Source organism: Danio rerio, chromosome 8, assembly GCF_052040795.2.
Source record: "Danio rerio strain M-AB ecotype USA chromosome 8, GRCz13ab, whole genome shotgun sequence".
Classification (NCBI taxonomy): Eukaryota; Metazoa; Chordata; class Actinopteri; order Cypriniformes; family Danionidae; genus Danio; species Danio rerio.
In genome coordinates this window covers 34,673,933-34,697,354 of record NC_141028.1, presented here as the reverse complement: position 1 = coordinate 34,697,354, position 23,422 = coordinate 34,673,933, and the positions used below count along the sequence as shown (strand labels likewise).

Genomic DNA, 23,422 nt, shown 5'->3' with positions numbered 1-23,422 from the left:
GCTAAAGCAGACTCTAAATCATCAGTCCTCATTTTGCTGGACTTGTCAGCTGCTTTTGACACTGTCAACCACCAGATCCTGCTATCTACGCTTGAGTCACTGGGCGTTGCGGGCACTGTTATACAATGGTTTAGATCTTACCTCTCTGACAGGTCATTCAGGGTGTCTTGGAGGGGAGAGGTGTCCAACCTACAGCATCTAAACACTGGGGTACCTCAAGGCTCTGTTCTTGGGCCACTTCTCTTCTCCATCTACACATCATCTCTAGGACCAGTCATCCAGAGACATGGATTCTCCTACCACTGCTATGCTGATGACACCCAGCTATACCTCTCTTTTCATCCTGATGATCCCTCCGTTCCAGCTCGTATCTCAGCCTGCCTGTTGGATATTTCACACTGGATGAAAGATCATCATCTTCAGCTGAACCTCGCAAAAACGGAAATGCTTGTAGTTTCTGCCAACCCGACTCTACACCATAACTTTTCAATCCAGATGGATGGGGCAACCATTACTGCATCCAAAATGGTGAAAAGCCTTGGAGTAACGATTGATGACCAACTAAACTTCTCTGACCACATTTCTAGAACTGCTCGATCGTGCAGATTTGCACTCTATAACATCAGAAAGATCCGACCCTTCTTATCTGAACATGCAGCTCAACTCCTTGTTCAAGCTCTTGTTCTCTCCAAACTGGATTACTGCAACTCTCTACTAGCTGGGCTTCCAGCTAACTCTATCAAGCCTCTTCAACTGCTCCAGAATGCAGCAGCACGAGTTGTCTTCAATGAACCTAAACGAGCACATGTCACTCCACTGCTAGTCCGTTTGCACTGGCTGCCAGTTGCTGCTCGCATCAAATTCAAAACTCTGATGTTTGCCTACAAAGTGACTTCTGGCCTAGCACCTTCTTATCTGCACTCACTTCTGCAGATCTATGTGCCCTCCAGAAACTTGCGTTCTGTGAATGAACGTCGCCTCGTGGTTCCATCCCAAAGAGGGAAAAAATCACTTTCGCGAACGCTCACGCTCAATCTGCCCAGTTGGTGGAATGAACTCCCTAACTGCATCAGAACAGCAGAGTCACTCGCTATTTTCAAGAAACGACTAAAAACTCAACTATTTAGTCTCCACTTCACTTCCTAAGCTGCAATTGCCTCTTTGAATATCACACTAATTGTACAAAAAAAAAAAAAAAAAAAAAAAAAAAAAAAATAAAAAACAAACTACTAACACTTCCCTTCTTAGACTTTACAGACCTGAAACTTGCCTTTAGTACTTATTCATTGTTGCTCTTGGTTGTGTAAATTGCTTCCTTGTCCTCATTTGTAAGTCGCTTTGGATAAAAGCGTCTGCTAAATGACTAAATGTAAATGTAAATGTAAATTAATTGTGTCGTTTTAAACAAGGAATTTAAACAAGCAGCAAACATTGTTTAGACAACATTAATGTTTGTTGCCTTTCTCAGTGAGCCATAACTGTGCTAATGCTAGTTCTGAGATCAGTCTCAGTCCACAATAAGCATTATTAAAGCAGTTGTTTTGTTTGAAATGCAAGAAATAACAACAATTCTGGTTATCCAAAGAAAGCGATTGAGATTAATTGACTCAACCATCTGCATTGCTAGGCCCCCTTAAAACTTTTGCGATTAGCTCTATGATCCCAGTCTCTCTTAAATCTGATATAAAAAAGGCTGCAGACTTTAGCTCCTTCTTTTTTTAATCTACAGACCACAGCAGTGCTGGACAGGAGAACAAGGTGTGTGTCTATAGATAGTTTGTGATATCATCTACATATTTCCAGCACTTTGTTATAGATACAGTTTAATGAAAGTCAAGGGGGAGCAATCTGTTGTCCTGCATTTACCCCTCATCACACATTAGCAGATTTCCTGCAATAAAATTGTAGCTCTTGATGAACATTTCGCTATTTTAATTTAATAATAATTTTTTTTATAAAACATATTATATTGCATGTGACATTAATTACCATACAGTCATTCACAGAAATTTGTTTGTGTAATTATTTATTTATTTAATGCCATTTTGAAGTAGAAAGGTTCAATAAATTTTATAAATAGGAAAAATGACAATTTTGAGTATACTAAAATTATTGTAATCAAATGCAGAAATGCAAACAGCAAAATTTTGTTCATTAACACTAAACAGGTGTATGTGTTATGAGAAATACTTGTAGGCCAACTTGCTTTGCATTTATTGCTCAAATGTTATATAATTATCTATGCAATGCAGTGGAATACTGCTTTAAGTGTCCCGTGAAGCATATTTTTTTTTGATGTTTGTTGTAATCTCAATAGAAACATAAAATCAGAGTAGGATATCTAGTAGCTCCTCCCCTTAAAAAAACAGCCAATAGCATTTTGCTTTTATTACAGCTCTGCTAGTAAAAGTGCTTGAGCTCAAGCGCTTCCAATGAAAAACAACATCTTAAAGTAGGCAGGACTTTTTAGTTACTAGAGAGCATTTGATTGGTCAGAAAAACTGAGTAGAAACTGATGTTGTGATGTCAAAAAAAAAAACAATGATCTATTTATGCTGAAGTGACGAACTGCAAGCTTCGGATGTTTATAATCCTCTAAATGCTAATTGTACCACTGTTTTGAAGCACGCTATGGATATCCTTAAAACTAAGTTGCTAAAACACTTTCTTTTAAACTTTTTAAATTTAGTATACAACTTTACCATATTAGTCTAACATTTTTGATTTATTATATTTTATTTTTGAAATAATCAGTAGTATTATACCCTCATATGGGCCTAAGCCCCCTAAACTGAAAATCCTAGAATCACTCTACAATAGTAAGTTGTGTTCCAGGTAAGTTTATTTTACAAGGTAATTTAAATGAAAGTGTTTTTTTTTTTACCCAACATTTTTTTAGGAAAGCTTCATTGGGTGTTTTGAAAGTTTATTGAACGCTTCAACAAACAAATCTCTGAGGAGCGGAAGTTTTTAAAAGCTTAACCTTCTTCACCCCCATTAATGTATGTTAAACAGTGAGGATTATCTCCAACTAAAGCTCCTTCCACAGACACGACCCTCCTAATGAGTGTCCGTTTCTAGAACCCACTAACAACCCAGCATTAAACCCAGCCAACTTCCAATCACCAAACATATTTGTCCCGCATTCTACCTCATCAACATCTGCGATTACAAATGAATGTCCTGAACCTGACAGCTGAGGCAATAAACTATAGAGCATGCATAATTCCAGCAGTCCTCGTGCAACAGCAGACCTCATAGCGTCATTGTTTAGGACTGTCATCATCCACCTAGATAATCCCTGACCTCTTCCCCTTTGTCTCTTGTTTCTGTCTCTCCCTTTCTTTTGTCTGAGGATGAATTGTGTCCTCCCTGAATTTGGCACTTATTTGGACTCGCTCAGAAGCTGATTGATTAGAAAGCTCAATATACAGCACAGCACATGGATGAAGCGGCATACAGAAGAATTTTATTATGAAGATTATTTACAATAGTCAGGTAGTATAAGTCTGATGTCCACACATGGCTTATTTAATACTCTGACAAAAAATAATAGATATTAAAAATGGAAGACAAAGAGGTGGATTATAATTGTGACAGTGCTTTGGTAAAATGAACAGAAGAGGAAAAAAATTGGATTATGTTTGAGGTGAAATCGATCTTCTTTTTAGAGCAAATGGGACAGATCAATACAACATGATGTCATTTTTTAAAATAAAAGCATTTTTAAGTTATGATCTTCTTCATTGAATGCCAACAAACATTACACTGAATTCAAATATAGTTTTATATTATATTATATTATATTATATTATATTATATTATATTATATTATATTATATTATATTATATTATATTATATTATATTATATTATAGTTTTGTTCACGTTATTTTATAATAAACCTATTAAGACTAGTTTAGTTACTGGTACTATTATTATTATTATTATTATCATTAATAATAAATAAAATTAAACAGTTAACCACGTGTAAATTTAGTAGAGTAGCTAGACCAGCATAAAACACACTAGATAACCAGCCAGGTGTGATTTTTATTTTAATGAAATAATAATATAGGATTATAACAAAAGCACTATTATTTTTTTCCTCATTTTCCTTCTATTTACCAGGTGTCACCACAGCGGAATAAACAGCCAATTATTGCAGCAAATGTTTTACTCAGCGGATGCTCTTCCAGCTGCAACCCAGTATTGGGAAACACCCATACACACTCATATTTACACACTCATACACTATGGTCAATTTAGTTTATTCAGTTCACCTACAGCGCATGTCTTTGGACTGTGGGGGAAACTGGAGCACCCGGAGGAAACCCACTTGAACACAGGGAGAACATGCAAACTTCAGCAGAGACTGAAACCAGCAATCTTCTTGCTAATTAATCAGGGGTCGCCACAGCGGATTGAGCGGAATGAACCGCCAACTTATCCAGCATATGTTTTACGCAAGCGGATGCCCTTCCAGCCGCAACCCAGCACTGGGAAACATACATTCTTGCATAACACCCACATACACAAATATGGGCAATTTAGCTTATTTAATTCCCCTATAGCGCATGTCTTTGGACTTGTGGGGGAAACCAGAGCCCTTTTATTTTGTGTTAATAATTTTCATACTTTAAAAATATCTACAATTAAAAATACAACTGCTGGGTCATTTTTTAGACTTTAAACCTGTTAAAATATTTGCAGTCCAGCTTGAAAAAGTGACTAAATCAAGACTAACAAGCAACCTTCTCTCTTTATGATAATTAACATTATTATTGAATTACACACAAACATCAACAGATTAATAATGTTTCATCATTATTAGAGTCAATATTCCATAAACAAGCTGTAACCAGAAATAAGCTGATCTTATATGTTTGTTGTTAAAACTTAAAACCATTTAAAGGGACATTTATATATTCCTTTTCTTTTCGGCGTAGTCGCTTTATTAATCGGGGGTCACCACAGCGGAATGAACCGCCAACTCATCTAGCATATGTTTTATGCAGCGGATGCCTTTTCAGCCACAAACCAACACTAGGAAACACCCATACACTCTTGCATTTTCACACACATACACTACTCCGCACAGAAATGCCAACTGGCTAGCCGGGATTCGAACCAGCAACCTTCTTTCTGTAAGATGATCATGGTTCCCACTGCGTCACCGTGATGACCCAGATAAAAGGACAGTTCGCCCAAAAATATATATTTTTAATTCTATTTTTCTATTTATAAACAAATACCACAGAATACCACAGAAGTCAATGGTACAGGTTACAAGTTTCCAGCAATTTAAAAAAATGTGTTCAACAAAACTAGTAAGGAGTGAGTAATTCATGGCAGAATTCTTATTTTTGGGTGAACTACCCCTTAAATCCCTCAATAAGTGAAGTTTATTAATAAACTAATTTAGAGAAGATTACGTGCTTATGATTGCTTGCAGCAAGTCCTGCATTATTCAATTTATGATTCACCAATCAGACGATTCCTAAACCACTATAAATACACCAAGTTCCATATAACAGCCATCTTCGTTTTGAAGAATCCCACCTTCCACCCCTACTCCTTCTCCTTTCCTAGATGGGTGGCACGGTGGCCCAGTGGTTAGCACTGTTGCCTCACTGCAAGAATGTCACTGGTTTTAGTCTTTACCAAGCTAGCGAACGTTTCTGTGCAGAGTTTACACGTTCTCCACTTGTGCACGTGGGTTTCCTCCAGGTTTCCTCCCACCGTCCAAAAATAGGCAACTTACGTTAATTGACTCATCCAAATCGGCACAATAGATATGCTCCTTGTAGTAAGCAGTTACCTCTTAAGAGAAATTACTATCTGTTCATTAGCTATTACAGCAGGGGAGTTCTCGAGATCTACCTGAGCTCAAACTCCCCTCTCGCCTTACAAACGGGAAGAAGCCATGTAAAACTAGCACACCATCTGAGATTAGTTAAAAAAAAAATGTTCAACAAACACTAATGAACTGAACAACTCAAGCCTCAGCTCTAGCATTCATTTTCATTCTCCACACTTTCTCCATGCCTCTCTCAGCTGTGAGGGGTCATTAGCTGTGTATCTGTCACGCCTTTCTGTCTGTCACCGGCTGTCTTTGTGATCTCAGCGGTTTACAAGATCCTCAAGGGAATGCCACATTAAAAGGTGAGGGAAGGACTGGCACCATCCCCCTACCAGTCTAGGAATGACGTCTCTCCTCTGACTGGGGGGCTGGGTCGACTCTTCCGGGGAATTGGATGGAGTTCTCGGGGGTGATTGTGTTAATTACATACTACCAGACAACATGTGCTTCTCATCAGCTCCTCTGGCACCCCCATCCCTCCCCCACCCCCCACCGCCAAGGCTAACAGATAGTTGGTTTGAACCATGCAGGCTAGATTTGTACCTGGGAACACAATGCTTTCGCTGCAGTCTGTGACCAGATGTGAATTTTAAACAGATTTAATGAGTGTGACAAACAATGAATAATGCAAACTGACAAACGAGGACGTTGTGTAGAGATTGAACAGTTCAAGAAAATCTGTGGAATTGTTTGAATAAATTGCAGGTCTGTTGTTTAAAGGTGCATTAAAAATAGTTATTTGACCCAGTGTGCCTGTTGGGTTTGACACCAATAAAGTAAAGCAGCCAAAAAGTAAAAACTAATTCCCTATTAGTTTCCTCAAGGTTTCTGGAGGTTCTCCTGAAGGTTTTTATAATGGGGTATTTTAATTTCTCTATTAAACATGATTGTTGGTAAATAAATAATTAAAATAATTTAATGCAAAAGTGTACATTTAAAAAAATAAAAGATTTGTTTCATTCATAAATTGAAAAGAGCACATTATAAAACAGATGGTAACACTTTACAATAAGGTTCATTAGTTAATGCATTTACTAACATGAACCAATCATGAACAACACATGTACAGCATTTATTAGTCATAATTGAACATTTACTAATGCATTATTAACATCCAAGTCCATGCTTGTTAACATTAGCTAATGCACCATGAGTTAACATGAACTAACAATGAACTACTGTATTTTCATAAACTTACGTTAACTAGCATGAACAAATACAGTAGTAAATGTATTATTCATTGTTTGTAATGTTAATAAATGCATTAATTGACATTAACTAATGAACCTTATTGTAAAGTGTGACCAAACAGATAAGTAAATCTCAGATGGCAAATTAAATTAATCTTTCATCCAGGGTGCGAATTACAGAGGGGTTTGGGGGGTGTCGACTCCCCTAATTAACGCTTGATCCCCCTGAAGGACCTCAAAACAATATGTATGGGGGGTCAATCCTCTAAATAGTGCGAATAAGTTTCCTCTGATCTGTGTCTTATATAATAATATGAATAATTAAAAGAATTGATTTTATAAGCGCATTTGATTACCCCAAAATGATTCATACCACTGTGAATCAGTCTATGCCGGAAAAAAATCGTTAAACAGTCTGAAAACGGCAGATTTAGAGCACCGATGGACTAAAAACTATAGAAAATACTGCATAATACATGCCAGGCCAGTAGTTGGCAGTGTCACTTTGTAAAGAAGTTACAGGTTTCCAGCATAAAAAAAAAAAAACGTGTTCAACAAAAGAGAGAAACCCATAAAGGTTTTGAAACAAGTAAGGAGTGAGTAAATCATGACAGATTTCTTTTTTTTTTGGGTGAACTATACCTTTAATCCCTCAATAAGTGAAATTTATAAACTAATTTCGAGAGGATCTTGTGCTTATGATTGCTTGCAGCCAGTCCAGTATTATTCAATTTATGATTCACAAATCAGACGATTCCTAAGCCACTAAAAATACACTAAGTTCCATATGACAGCCATCTTCGTTTTGAAGAATCCCCCCTTCCACCCCTACTCCTCCTTTCTTAGATGGGTGGCACTGTTGCCCAGTGGTTAGCACTGTTGCCTCACAGCAAGAACGTCTCTGGTTCTAGTCCTTACCAAGCCAGTCAATGTTTCTGTGCAGAGTTTACAAGTTTTCCCCGTGCTCACAAGGGTTTCCCCTGGGTTCCCAAGTTTCCTTCCACCGTCCAAAAACAGGGGGTTCAAAATCATTGGTAATATAATAGTTTGTTTAATGCTTCACTTTGTAAAGAAATACTTAATGCCTCTGCATATTGTCCAGTAGTCCTCCACTGTTATTTTGCATGTCAAATGTTTGCGTATAGACTAAATGTGTAATAATATTCATGTAAATGACATGACTGGTAAAATATATATATATATATATATATATATATATATATATATATATATATATATATATATATATATATATATATATATATATATTGTGAAAACAGGTGACGTCAAATTCAATCAAGGACTTTAACTCTGATAATATATATTTTTTACTTCTGTTTTTTTAGCCACCAAACATCATTAGCCTATTGTGTTTATAAAAGGGTTTTAGGTAAAAATTGTGTAAATGCTACATCAGTCATGGCAGCACCCTTGAGAGGCCATTCATTGTGTTTTTGTTTGTTTGTTTATCTGACAAAGGCAATAAAATAAAGACATTTCTCAACAACTCAATAACAACTCAGAAAACATTACTTCTGTAATTCTCTATATGAGAATATATAATCATCAAAAACTGACAGAGCATCTGTAACACCTCACCATGATGCCATGCATCGCTACCTTTCAGCGGTCCCTGCTGGCGAAAATGTTTGTAGCAGCCCAAACATCTTTGTTCATTTAGTTCATTGATATCCTTCATTTATACAACCACAAAAACTTCTCAAAACATTTTCAAGTCTCTTCTAGCTGAACTTTACTGTTTATATTCGACCAAAATGTTTTCCTTCCAAGAAATCACTTGAATAAGTCAACATAGCTAACATGTGTGATTCATAATTGACATTATTCATCATGAGACTGCAACATGCTTGTACTGTATAGCTTACCTGGGTCATGGAAAGGAACCAGGACGAAGTTTTTGATTGGTCTTGTCCTGCGGCTCAGTGTTCTCTCCAGAATCCGAGATGCACCTTCTATCACCTGTTTGAGGTCGTCGTACATGGAGCCGGTCACATCGAACACAAAGGCCAGTGTTGAAGCGCTGTCATCCGCGCCGGAGTGTCTCTTCACCGGCGCAACGGACGAGCAGCGCGCGCCGAGAGTCAGCGCCCAGATGAGCAGAGTAACGACAAACTTTTTCATTCTCACTTTAAATTCATTAGCTCACTCTTTTAAACGAGTCAAACCAAATAAATAAGGAATTTAAATATAAATTAAGTAAACCAGGTGATGATTTAGTTAATTCCCAACGTTTTAAATGGTCCTTGGAATGTTCCACCTAAGTGGCTTAGAAAAAAGTTCAGGTGTAAATAATCCTAATCTCGCTGGATAAACGCAACGTGAAGTAAACTCCCAACGTCTCGTCCCATCTTTGGCCGAGTTTTGGAGAAAACTTGTAAGAAGCGCGTGGACTCTCTGGAGCTAAACACTGCAGTGTTGGGGAGGGGTGTGAGAAGTCCTTACAACCTGATTTTTTGTGTGTAACTTGACCCGAATGTGACTCCCAACCACATCCCACATGGCCTGCTCTACTTTAACATGGAGCTACTCAAGAAACCCCTGCCAAATGCCATGAGACAGAGATATAGAACTACTGTATAGCGCTGTATATTATCCTGTCCATCTTCTGTCTAACAATAACAATGTCTGACTACTAGCAGCTTTACTAATTAACCACATGATGTTAATTAGAGTAACAACACTTATTTATGCAACTATTTTGAAACAGCATGCAAATGTGACTGGAGGAATTGATGGAAATTTAGAGAGAAGAGTGGGATAAGTTGACAGAATCTTTTCTGTTAAATATGTTTGAGGTTTAATTTTGAAAGGCAGTTTCTGAGTGGACACATACCTTAAAGTATTGGCTACAACAAAGCGGTTTCACAGTTTTTTTCCCTGGAAAGAAGATAAAGTCTGTTCAACACTAAAACAGAGGCAGAGCATGTTGCCCGTGAGTTGTTTCAGTTAACTTAAACAATGACTAAATAAATAAATAAATAAATAAATGTTATTATTTTACAATAAAAAAATATATTTAAAATAAACATTGTTTTACTTTTTTATTTACACAAAAGTTGTTCTGCTGCTTGTTTAAACATATTTGAAAATTAGCTGAAACAACACAATTCTTGAGATGCTGTCCTAACACAAATTGATTGGGTAGAACCCAGTAATTTTCAGATTGTACAACATTTTATATTAACTTGAAAAACTGTCAAAAACCTACATAGACGCATAAAAAAGCAAGAAATAATAAAAGAAAACACAAAAAGCAACAAAACTACTAAAACTGTAAAGTTTAAATACCAAGAGGGGGATTAAAAAAAAATTAAATACTGATTCAAAATAAAAACGTTATAGTAAATAAACAGGGTTGAGTATGTTTACACCTTTAAAAGAATAGGTTACCCAAAAATGAAAATTTTAACATCATTTACTCACTTTTAAGTGGACATTATCTTTTATGTTACTTTCTTCTGTCAAACACACACACACAAAAAATGTTTTGAAGAAAGCTGAAAACCTTTAAAAAAATACTATGGAAGTCAGTGGTTACTAGTTTTCAGCTTTCTTCAAAACATCTTCTTTTGTGTTCAATAGAAAAAAAACCTCAAACAGAATTGGAACAAGTATTAAAACTCACTGAACATCCGAAACAGTGCCGTATGCTGGGATGAAGGTAGGCTATTCTTTGTATATGATGGATGTATATTTGATGATGTATACATGGGGTATATTTTTTATTATCACCTCAAACAAATTGTTTTACAAAACATTGCTTGATTAGTTACGCATCAACAAACATCTGCATCTAGGAGATTCATTATTGTCACCTGTATTTAAACAGAAATGGGCAACATTATAAGAAAAAAAAACAAGAATGCTTGAGCATTTTGTCTTTTTTTAGTTGCATCTAGTATCATCATATTCTATTTTTGGTATGTTTAGATGGTTCTTCTTGTTCTGTTCAAATTCCAATGGAACCCCACCAGGCTTTGTTTGGAAGCATGCAGAGACAAATATGCAGTTGAAGTCAGAATAATTAACCCCCCTTTGATTTTTTTTTTATCTCCCAAATAATGATTTACAGTACAAAGAAATTTTTACAGTATGCTGATAATATTGTTTTCTTCTGCAGAAAGTCTTATTTGTTTTACTATTTTATGGTCAAAATTATTAGCCACCTTAAGCTATATTTATTTTCGATAGTCTACAGAACAAACCATACATAAGTTATACAATAACTTGCCTAATTACCCTAATCTGCCTAGTTACCCTAATTAACCTAGTTAAGCCTTTAAATGTCACGTTAAGTTGTATAGAAGTGTCTTGAAAAATATCTAGTAAAATATTATTTACTGGCATCATGGAAAAGATCAAATAAATCAGTTATTAGAAATGAGTTATTAAAACTAGAAGAAATGTGTTGAAAAAATCACTTAGTTAAACAGAAATTAGGGGGAAAATAAACAGGGCAGCTAATATTTCTGACTTCAACTGTATGTAAAGTTTGTAGGTTTGAATGGCAGCGTTCACACTTCAGTGTTCACATCAGTTCAGTGTTTTCACACTTGATTTGTTTGCTAGTCTAAACCAGAGTGCGATTCATCCCCCAACTAATTGCAGGACTGTTTGCATAGTGGCTTTTGGTTTTGAAAAATGTTTCATTTGCTCACTTCATTTTTGTGCTTAAAATATTTAATAATAAATTGTGAATAAATCACGAGTCTCTTCAAAACCATTATATTTTCACAAACATAATGGTTCAAATAAAAGCTAGAATCAAATTCTACAGCAGAAATAATTCAGACGAGCATCACAATAGTCAGGAAAGCCCTTCAATAAAACCACCTAGTATTACAATATATTAAGCCAAACTAATCATAAGTGAACAACACTACATTTTTATTGCTCTCAGTGGTAGTCAACAATGCATGCGTTTTGCATTTGTAGTTGAATTAATGTGTTAAAAAATACAATCTACTTTCTGTCTTATATTTGATTAGTTGCCAGTTGAAATTTAAACTCTGTAAGTTTGACATGAATGGCAAAAAAGCAAAGTTCTCTCACCAATCCTGATTCCAACACAAACCCACAATGTTTTGCATAATTTTTTGGCTATCAAAGCATAAATGAAAGCTGCTGCTGCAGCTGCCTGCATCATTTTCCCATTGTCTCTTTAATGTGAATATGTAAAGTGCACAATCATATTCAATCGTAATAAAAAATAGATTTAAAAGTAAACCAAACATGAATACATCTGCTCATAGACCCTCACTTAAAAAGTGGCAAAAATCTGACAAAAAAAGATGGATTAAATGGAGGTAAATAGTAAATGTGTTGTGATTTGTGATCCAAGCTGCTAAAGTACCAGAAAGCAGGCCTAATAACACACACGCTTTGATCACTTCATATAAAAGCTCACTTCAGTGGTTTAGTATGACTGCCTACACTTTAGAAGCCATGAACAATATTAGAGTTGTCGAAAACTGTACACCAGACCACCCTTTTTCAGTGGTTCTGCAGGTGTGCAGAAAAGAATTTCTATAGTTTGAAAGAAGCAAATGCTGATGATTCCAATGAATGCAGGTGTGCAGCAAAATGCTAGTCTGAAAGCCACCTTTAAATGAACCAAAGCTAAGTGTGAACACACCCTTAAATAACACCATAGTCACAAATGACCAGGTCATAAACAGTAAAACAATTATGAAACAAAACAAGCAAACAAATTCCCGAAATGAGATTACAAACCAACCCAGGCTCATTCTGAAAACATGTTACTATATGCATTTCTAAAGAGTGTCAAAAACGTCCCAGGAAGTATAATATGTGTTTATTTTACAGCTTTTGATTTTCGTGATTCCACCAGAGGTAAAATTTCTCTTGCGAGTGCCATTTGTGTCTGCTTTTCTTGCTTAAATCCACCAGAGGCCGCTGTCAACTGACTGACTGAATAACTGACTGACTGACCAATCGACTGACCCACCCTCTTCCTTCACAAAACCCAACCAATAGTGTTTTCAAAAGCAATCCAGATAAAGAAACGCCCTCGCCTGATTTTTACCACATTTTCAGATTTAATCACTTTCTCACCCTGTTATTTACTTGTTTATTTTATGTTTTAGTCTTACCCACTTTCTGCAACCATTCTTTGCTGCACTTGAACCCTGTGGTCGTGCTTCTCAAGTCCACCAATGTACATGGTGAGCTACTGAACAAACTGGTAACAGCAGGAATGTCCTCCATAAAGAGGTATGCGGTCAGCTGGTTAGCGTGAAAAGTAACGGCGTCATACCGCCCTGTAGCGTTCGTTTTAAAGACTAACACCCCATTAACACTGCCAGTTAAATGTGACCCAACTCCAATTTTTTGCTCATATGTGACACAGATCGAATCTATTCTATGACTGTGTAAACATGAAAAAAAACATGCATTCGGATATTCAGAGATCGGTTTCAGGCCAACTTCATATGTGGAAATAAATCCGATATAAATCGTATATATAAAAATGCGACTGCCATGTAAACAGGCAGATCGGATTTGTTGAGGCATTGCATTTTGCACGTCATTAAACTTGCGACAATTTGGTACTTCTCCGCAGTTTTATGACATAGAAGGAAGAGCGTGTGTGGAGACATCGACACGGTAAACAACAACAGAGGAAGCATGAAGGAAGAAAGTGGTCAGTCAACCCAATTTGCTCCCACCAGATCTGAGATCTCTCTCATACCCACAAATTCCTCTGAATGGTGGAGGACACCATATATAAACCATAGGAGCAAGCTGCGATGACGGCCCTTTCCCTCCTCCTCTGCCTCAAAATCATTATAAAGTTCACAGAGCAAAAAGCAAGATAATATCTTCTATCATGGCTAGTGTGGCACAGATGCTAGAACCTGGCTTTACGCATACGCGACATCATGAAATATATGGCAAGTGTAAACACATGAATTGGATATGGGTCACAATTAACAGAATGTGTAAACAAAAAGGCAAAAAAAAAACGATATAGGCAGCAAATCGGAATTGGGCATCAAGACCTGACATTGTAAACGTGGCCAAAATATCTCCAGAAATGTATATAAGGCTACATTTGAGCTTGTGTTGTTACAAATACATATCTTGATTACACTTATACTGGATTTAACTTTAAATAACTTACCCTGCACTGATATGTATCAAAAATACTCGTGTCCTTAAAACAAGGTTCAATCTATCAATCATAATAATTCACTTATGTCCGCGTATATGTCAGTGTGGTTTTATAGTGCTCACTTGTTTAAACACAATAAAACCACTTTCCACTCCACTGAGGAGAACATATTTTATTCAGATTTAAGGTTTGAAACTGACACCAATGATAGACAAAACATGCATCAGCATTGCTAGACTTTTGGCTTAAAAGTTAATATCAGACACTAAAATATAGCATTTGCGACAATCATCCCCAGCCTCCCTCTACATACTTCATGGGAGTAATATTTAGTGCATGGATAGGGCTGAAATTATTTTAGGTTTATTAATAGAGTGAGTTTATACTCAGCTGCCACACTTCTAATAATATACATGCTATTCTCTGGACTCGGCATACATGACAAGACTCCAGTAGAGGCATCCCAGATACTCTCTAAAAGGAAAGACTCCGGATATGCCTCGACCCATTTGTATATCTGCATAAATTATATTGCTATTAGTAATTCTTAAATACAATCAAACTTTGTGCACCTTTGGGGAATACTTTCACAAATTGTTGCTTTGACTTTGATAGCTAAGCTGAGAATTGTGGATGAGGATAAGAAGTTGATAACAGAACAATACAGAAAAACAAAACATGTCAAACATAAAAAGGGGGAGGGGGCCTTTAGTGAGATGTCAGCAACTGCATAACCCTTTAAAAATGTGTTGTACAATACATTACATTGTTAATACATTCTTCTGAAACATTAATAAAATAGGATATGGTTAGTGAAGTGTAAAGATGCCATTGTTGTGAAAATTTAATTTAACTCCAACAACAAAGTTGCTCTCTGGTCAACAATATGATCGAGATAGCTTTGTCAAATGACACTGTCCGAAATTGCATACTTTCACACTATATAGTACACTAAAAACAGTAGTATGTCCAAATTCATAAGGTGTGTACAAATCACATACTTATGCACAATTCTACACAATACAATTTTGAAGTATAAATAGTGTAAGAAGTGCATTCACACTGAAAACTCTAAAAAGAATAAGAGCACTTTAAATACCAGGATAATGCACTTATTCAGTTGTTAAGATGAAGTGTGGAATTTTGGACATTTCACAGACTTAACAACCACTATTTTGTTAAAAAGCATGCAAGCGGGTAGATCACAAAATAGGGAATGTAGTACGTCCGAGCTCCATTCATACTACTGACATTCATACTATACAGAATGTACTTTTCTAACGGCTGAGTAGTACATTTAAATTCAAATGCAGTGCCTACTGTGTAGTAGGCGATTTCGGACACATTCAAAGACAATGATTTCATCATTAGGATAGGCATGTACACTCAAAAAAAAAAAATAAAAAATTATATATAAATATTTGTAAATGAAAGACTTCTGTTAATTTAAACAAAAAACAAATATTAAGCCACACTGTAAAAAAATGCAGGGTTTCAAAATTCATTTAACTCATGTTCAAAAAAAAAAAAAAAAAAACAGTCTGAGATGATTCTCGCTTTATGACATGGTGTGTTATCCTGTTAGAAGTAGCCATCAGAAGATGGGTACACTGTGGTCATGGGATGGATATGATAGATTCAGATAGGCTGTGGCGTTGACACGATGCTCAAGTGGTACTAATGAGCCCAAAGTGTTCAAGAAAATATCCCCCACACCATTACACCACCACCAGTATGAACCATTGATACAAGGCAGGATGGATACATGCTTTCATGTTGTTGACACCAAATTCTGACCCTACCATTTGAATGTCGCAGCAGAAATCGAGACTCATCAGACCAGGCAACGTTTTTCCAATCTTCTATTGTCCAATTTTGGTGAGCCTGTGCAAATTGTAGCCTCAGTTTTTTGTTCTTATCTGACAGAAGTGGCACCTGGTGTGGTCTTTCGCTGCTGTAGCCCATCCGCCTCAAGGTTGGATGTGTTGTGCTTTCAGAGATGCTCTTCTGCAGACCTCAGTTGTAACGAGTGGTTATTTTTTGAGTTACTGTTGCCTTTCTATTAGCTGGAACCAGTCTGGTTTTTCTCCTCTGACCTCTGGCATTAACAAGGCATTTGCGCCCACAGAACTGCCACTCAGTGGATATATTTTATGTAATACTTTCTGATCATTCTCTATAAACCCTAGCGATGGTTGTGCGTGTAAATCTCAGTAGATCAGCAGTTTCTGAAATACTCAGACCGGCCTGTCTGGCACCAACAACCATGCCATGTTCAAATTCACTTAAATCACCTTTCTTCGCCATTCTGATGCTTGGTTTGAACTGCAGCAGATTGCCCTTGTCCGAATATACATGCCTAAATGCATTAAGTTGCTGCCATGTGATTGGCTGATTAGAAATATGCATTAACGAGCAGTTGGACAGGTGTGGCAGGTGAGTAAATGTCCAGCAGGGTCCCGTTAAGATCTGTTCATTTTGCTGGATGTAATCCATATATCTTATCCCAATTTGTTTTTATGCATTTTGTAAATTCATATATATATATATATATATATATATATATATATATATATATATATATATATATATATATATATATATATATATATATACAATTAAAATAATACTTTGAACATAAACATTTCTGATGTTTTGATGTTTCAGAAAAAAAAAAACCTTTGATCTCTCTTTCTCACACTCTACAACTGGTAGTCACACCTCTGTGTGATATTAGATTGATTTTAATATTATATTATTGTTGTTCATCGAGTTACAGTATAATGTTTAATGTCACTTCTTAAAGATGAACTCTTATCATGCCATAATTCTGCTTGTTAAAAATAAGAAAATATTATGTTTTTAAAAAACACAGTTTCAGTCTTTTTTCTTATTTGAGTTACATCATATGAAAATAAACCATCTATTGCAGTTTACTGGGTTTTTCAGGGATTGTTTTTCTAGCAAAAGGATTGCATAATTTACCTTCAAAAAAGTAACATATCAATACATATAAATTGCCTTTATTATATGCACTCTGTGGTATGAGTGGCTCATTACATCTTAAAAGAGCAGTCAATCCATGAAGCCATGGTTTACAGTAAATTTAGAGTAGCTCCATGTTTTGTCTGTTCTAACTTTACAATTTACCACAGCTTCACAGGGCTTATTGCTTGCTTTAATCACCATAAGTTCTTGGAAAACAAAACATTTTCTAAAAAATGCACTCCTTTTTTCCTAAACAATAACAGTCCCATATTTCAGCTCTATTCTTAGTGTCCTGACATATTAAAGAAAATGTTGATTGTATATCATATTTGTAATAGTATTCAGTTTCAGGACATGACCTCAATAATTTTGAGCTAAATTTTACTACTATTACTAATTCCTTACATTTATATAGCGCTTTTCTGAACACTCAAATTGCTTTACACACCAGCCGATTGGTGGAGAGGAGACAGAGTGATGAAGCAAATAAATAAGAGGTCATGATAGACCAAGACCCCTACTGTTTTTTGAAGGACATCCTGGGATTTTTAGCGACCACAGAGTCAGGACCTCAGTTTAATATCTCATCCAAAAGACAATGCTCACCGAGCAGTATAGAGCCTCTATCACTACACTGGGGTGTTAGGACCCACACAGACCACATGTTGAGCACCCCCTGCTGGCCTCACTAACAGCGCTTCCAACAGCAACCTAGCTTTCCCTTGTGGTCTCCTATCAATGTACTGATCAGGCGACCATGTGCAAGTTTCCAAGAGCTAGCTGCTGACTACTACACTGTAAAAAAAAAATGCTGGGTTCCACACAATTGATTTGTGTTGGCGTGACATGATGGAATTAAATTAACTTATTAGTTTTTAAAATTTTATTGGATTGAACAAAAAAATATTGAAGTTTTCAAGAATTGTGTTGTTTCAGCTCATTTTAAATAAGTAGTTTGAACAACAGCAAACATCATTTTGTAGTATTTTTTAAGTTTAGTAGTCTTCTGGGACTTGAAATTAACCAATCATGTCAGCATATTTTTGGATACCAAAATTAGCATCCAGTCCAATTTTTGTGTCAATTAAATTGGGCGTACTCACACTATGTACAGTTGCCTTGAACCGGGCCAAAGCACGCTTGTCCCCCCTCCCGTCTCCCCCGATGGCCCCCATTCACATTACATTCGGGCCTGAGCATGCTTACATCATCGATGATGCACAGTTCAGTTGGCACTTTCGCTCATTACAGTGGAGATTTCTTTAGTTATATTGTTTTAGTCGTTTGATATGCAGTAACATGCAGTCAAATATTTCGCTGAACAGATCAGCCACTTTTCATGCTCATAAACAATCATAAAGTCCTCGTGCTGCAGGAATTAGGAGGTTTGCTGAAGGTGCAGCTGTCGTGCAGTGAAGGGTTTGTGTCTTTAATAAACTATGACAGTTTGTGTTCATTGAACATTAAGAATGATGAATTAACCCATATGAAACAGTCCCGTAAAAGTCACATCTCGCTTTCACTTTCGGCTCAGACGCGCTTTGCACTCACGCACAGTGCCGACAAGTGAACCGTGCCTGAACCCGATTCAGAGCACTCACACTTCTCAAACGATCCGGGAAACGAGCCTGGGCACGGTTCGGATAGCATAGTGTGAGTATGCCCGTAGTGAATGCAGGACCTGGGCCCTCTGGTGTCTCTGGAAGAGATCAAGGCAGTTTAGATAAAAACATGAACAAACAACACTACCTTAAGTTAAAGGCAATTTTCAATATTTAGGTCAATACAAGTGTAGCCGAAATAGCTTCAGAAAGACCCTTTTTGTTCAAAGGAAAGTTTGGAACGACAAGAAAGTGAATAAAGATGATTTTTGGGTGAGCTGCTTAAGACAAAAATCTTAATAAAAAGATAAAAATGTTAATCCCATTTCTGAAAAAATATATTAAAGTAAATAATACAGCACCCAAGATTGCAGCATCATTCCAAGTCTTCTCATTTTCCCAAACAGCCAGTTCATCACCTCACTGCTTCTAACAATATGATATAAACTATCCAGACCACACAGAGAAAAAAGCAAAAGCAAAACATGTTTATGACCCTTCATGTAACAATTCATACCTGTGCGAAACATACATTCCTGTTCTCTACTCAATGTTATTCTCTAGCTGTCCCGTGTGGCTACAGTGTGAAGTCTGTTTTGTTTTAGTGCTGGTTCTGGAAACTAAGTCTGCAAGCTGAGCGTGGGGTCTGCTTTACTTTTGTAGTGAGAAGTTTTCTGGTTATTGCTGATTCAGAAGCCCCAGATGTCATGCTGACTGGGCCACCGGCCTTGAGGACCTCATAATGAAACAGAAGACGTGCCATAGATGCACAATATGAGCTCCGTTACAGCAGGGTGAGACATTTCAAGAGGAAGCAACAAGACTTCACAAGACTTGACTGATACCTAAAACCCTTGTGTGGCTTCATGAAGTGGTGCGAGCCGCAGTGGCATTCATTCCAACAGAAAGAAACGTCAGCCATAATTAAAATGATGCTGATTTTTTGGTTTTTCAAGACAAGACCCCTATAAAAAATAATTTAGATTTTTTTTTTTTTTTGGTAACCATATTTTCAATGTAAATTATATTCATTGCATATTGCCTTTATATATATATATATATATGAAGAGTTTCGTTGCAAAACTTGATATATCCATTTTGAAAAATGTTGGTTATTTGATATTATTATTTAAGACATCAACAGTCAAGTTCATTCACAATTTTTGTACATTAAACTTTTACTTGAGCTCAGTGAAGGGCAGGAACACAGTACTTTCAAATCCAGATATTTTTTACTTAATTTTATGTCCATAAATATTTTATAAATAAGTCCAAAAACATGCCAAAATGCAACATATTTATCTTAACATTGTCAAACTTCTTAAATTGGGTAAAAAAACTATACATCATAAATATATGGAATAATATATACAAAGATTGATTAATAATAAAAAGATTCTGAGTAAGATTTGGCCAGAATGTACACAACATAACATAACTTTTTATTAAATATATATATATTTTTTTGCAAAACGCTATATCCACCTTAGGCTATATTCTACAACAGTAATACCATTAGGAAAAGCTAGTGAATCAATGTTTTGTTTTATAAGTAAGATTAAGTTAGTTAGATAAACAACTTGTAGCTTGTAACAGAAATAGTGAGGGGCGGCTCCTTCCAAACCACTGCTGAAAACCAAACCTGTATGATCAGAGCGGGCGGAGCCGCGGTGTCACAGTTCTCTGTGTCCACGACACAAGTTCGCCCTGTCATATTTAATAATTCATTTCACTGTAATAATAATAATAATAATAATAATAGCTTATTTATTGGTTGTTGTGAAAAAGCAAAACCGTTTATTTTTCTCCATAACAACCTTTGCCCTTTATGTTCCCTTATAATAAATCAACAACAAAAATAAACGTGAGGTTTTAGGCTTTAAATAATAGGTGCAGCCTTATAAATAAATCTTCAGATAGGCTACTCAGCTACATGTAAGATATTATAAAAAAAATAATCTTACAAAGGACACTATGTCGCCTTGCAGACAGGTATCTTGTGATGGGGAGGAGCGCAGAAAAAAAGGCGCTCCCTGGCCTTCCTCTTAATTGACATCAGCGGAGACTCGTTTCCTGCTGCATTTGTGTATTGTTGACAGACGCAGAAGTCTTTTTGTAAAGTTGAAGGCTTCATCTTCTATCACTAAATAAATGAACAAACTCGGAGCACTTCATTGGTGGTGACTCTCTTCCCAGGGGATGCTAAGCTCGCGCCGCATCCTTAACGTTCTATAACTGTAATATCGCACTTTGTAAAGAAACTGGTCAAGCGGATATCGCATTTTGTGAAAAAATACATTTTGTAGTAGGCCTAAAATGTTCTCAAATTGTTAAATGTTATTAATGGCAGCAATTCACACATAGATTAAGGTACATCTAAACAGTGATTTCCAATAATAAAATCCAAACGTCCCATCCAAACTCTTCATATATATATATATATATATATATATATATATATATATATATATATATATATATATATATATATATATATATATATATATATATTTAACAGTTCTGTCTGGTTCTCAAATCTGATTGGCTGTTAGCTGTGCAATATTCCGCAATAACAGCATTAGTACAGCCTCCGCACCCTTCTGTATTACTCCACCCACATAGAGTGACAGCAGATGAATAAACTCACTACAGTTCGACAAATATTGCAGCTGATGGACATCATAATTTACTTTTGAGGCTTTTTAGGCAAGAATGTAGCTGTTCAGATTGCAACTAAGCAGTTTATTTTCAAGGACAGTGCCTATTTTAAATATTTATCATTTTGGAGATACAGCATGTTATCAGCCTGTCATGCTGAGCAAGGCTAAGACGGTTGATGTTGTCCATCCACAAGATGGCGACAGAGACAGCATAATAAGCCCTTAGAGGAGAAAAACTCAAACTGGTAAGTGGCATCTCTCTATTTTGTATGTTGTAATGCTGTATTTATACCATAGTGTGTTGAGTGTGAGATGGGACTTACATGTCAGGAATGTATGTATTTTGTGTTGTGTTATCACTCTTTGTATAACCCTGAGTTGGTTGAGTGGGTTGGCCATCTGTTTGTTTCCAACGAGTCTCCTGTTTTTGTCACTGCAGACTAGTTAAATAAAGAGAAAAAAAGAAGAAATGTCTGCATGTGTTTAGCATTTTTCCTAATTGCAAACACAACAGTAATGTAATAGTGATTACGCTGCTTTGGCTTTTTCAGGGTTAATTATTGTGATCTCCCAATTGCAACAGAGAATTACCGGGAAATCTCTGTAGACTGATGGCATTTCATGCCGTTCAGCCTTATAATCTTAAAATGTGAGCAAAATCACCTGTTTTGTCATCACTTTAGATAATACACTAGAGAATCATTCAAATACTAGCTCTAAAGTGATGTTGGTGAAGTAGCAATAGTTTCTGCTGTTCTGACGTCAGTTGCAGATGTGAATAAATGGCGGAAGAAAGTAGTTAATATACAAAAGGGTTTTTAGGCTGCGTTTCCACTGCATATCTTGATGGTTAATTCTGATTTTGTTATGTATACAATTTTTTTGTTGATCGGCATACATCATCTAAAAGTGACTCGTATCCGATTATTTGCATTTACACTATACACGGCAAAGGCGCAAGAAAAATGAGCGCTGACTGACAGCTGAGAATAAAAGAGCACCCTTTTCTCTGTTCCTGTATTTAATCTGTTTGCACAAGTTTTCTTTTTGACAAGTTTTTTTTTACCATAGTTATGACAGAAAAGTTCTCATTTGGCCATCTTCCTTTAATCTAGGCTTTTTTAAAACAGTAGGTATTTTAATGTAATGTCCATGATTTATGCATGTGATGTATTCAACAGTTTTATATTAGTTTATATTGGTTACGTAGCGGATATTGCTCTCTCTCTCTCTCTCTCTTTCTCTCTTTTTAAAATGCCTAAATACTTTTGCTATATGACAATATAAAAGCTTTTAAGCCCTCGTTTATGAGATTTAAGGTTTGGGAATCTGCTGATGTCTGTTCTGAAATGAAAGTGTCAGATTGGACGTCTTTCGCTATGGTTTTTAATGATGACGCACATTGACAGGTAAAAATCCACCTGCTTACACTGCAGACACGAGGGCCTGGATTCGATTATCAAATAAAATTCCACATATGAACAAGATTGAATCTGATTTGAGTAAATCGGAATGAATGTGTTTTTTTTTCTTTTTTTCTGCTTACACATGCATGGGCCATATACGATCTGTGCCACATGGGAGAAAAAAAATCGGAATTGAGTCACAAGAACAATGCAGTGTAAATGTAGCCTTAGACTCCATGTTTGATTTTGTTTTTTATATACACGATTATGCCATCAAACTGTTGTATAAACGCAATATCACACTTGTAGCAGGGCGATATGGCTATATTTCATCACTGGTGGGACGCTAAGGCTGACACCTCCCACCAGTGCCGATATAGTCATATCACACTGCTACTCGTGTGATATTTCTGTGAATAAAATCATAAAATAAATATATATTTAAATAAATAGTGAATTACTGTTTTTATTCATACGTAAAATGTAAATGTATAAATAAAAACTAACAATATAAGTAAATACAGTATAATTAAGAAAGTAAAAAAGTTTAATAAAAAGA

The 23,422-nt window shown here is 36.1% G+C and overlaps 1 protein-coding gene across 1 annotated transcript in view; it reads right to left on the bottom strand.

Annotated features, from left to right (window-relative positions):
- hmcn2 (hemicentin 2) overlaps positions 1 to 9,487 on the bottom strand; it is a 176,384-nt gene extending 166,897 nt beyond the window's left edge. Inside the window, exon 1 of the mRNA XM_087264883.1 lies at positions 8,939 to 9,487. Coding sequence (XP_087121009.1) covers positions 8,939 to 9,194 — 256 coding nt within the window. The 5' untranslated portion in view covers positions 9,195 to 9,487. The remainder of the gene's footprint in view (positions 1 to 8,938) is intronic.
- Between the last annotated feature and the right edge of the window lie 13,935 nt (positions 9,488 to 23,422).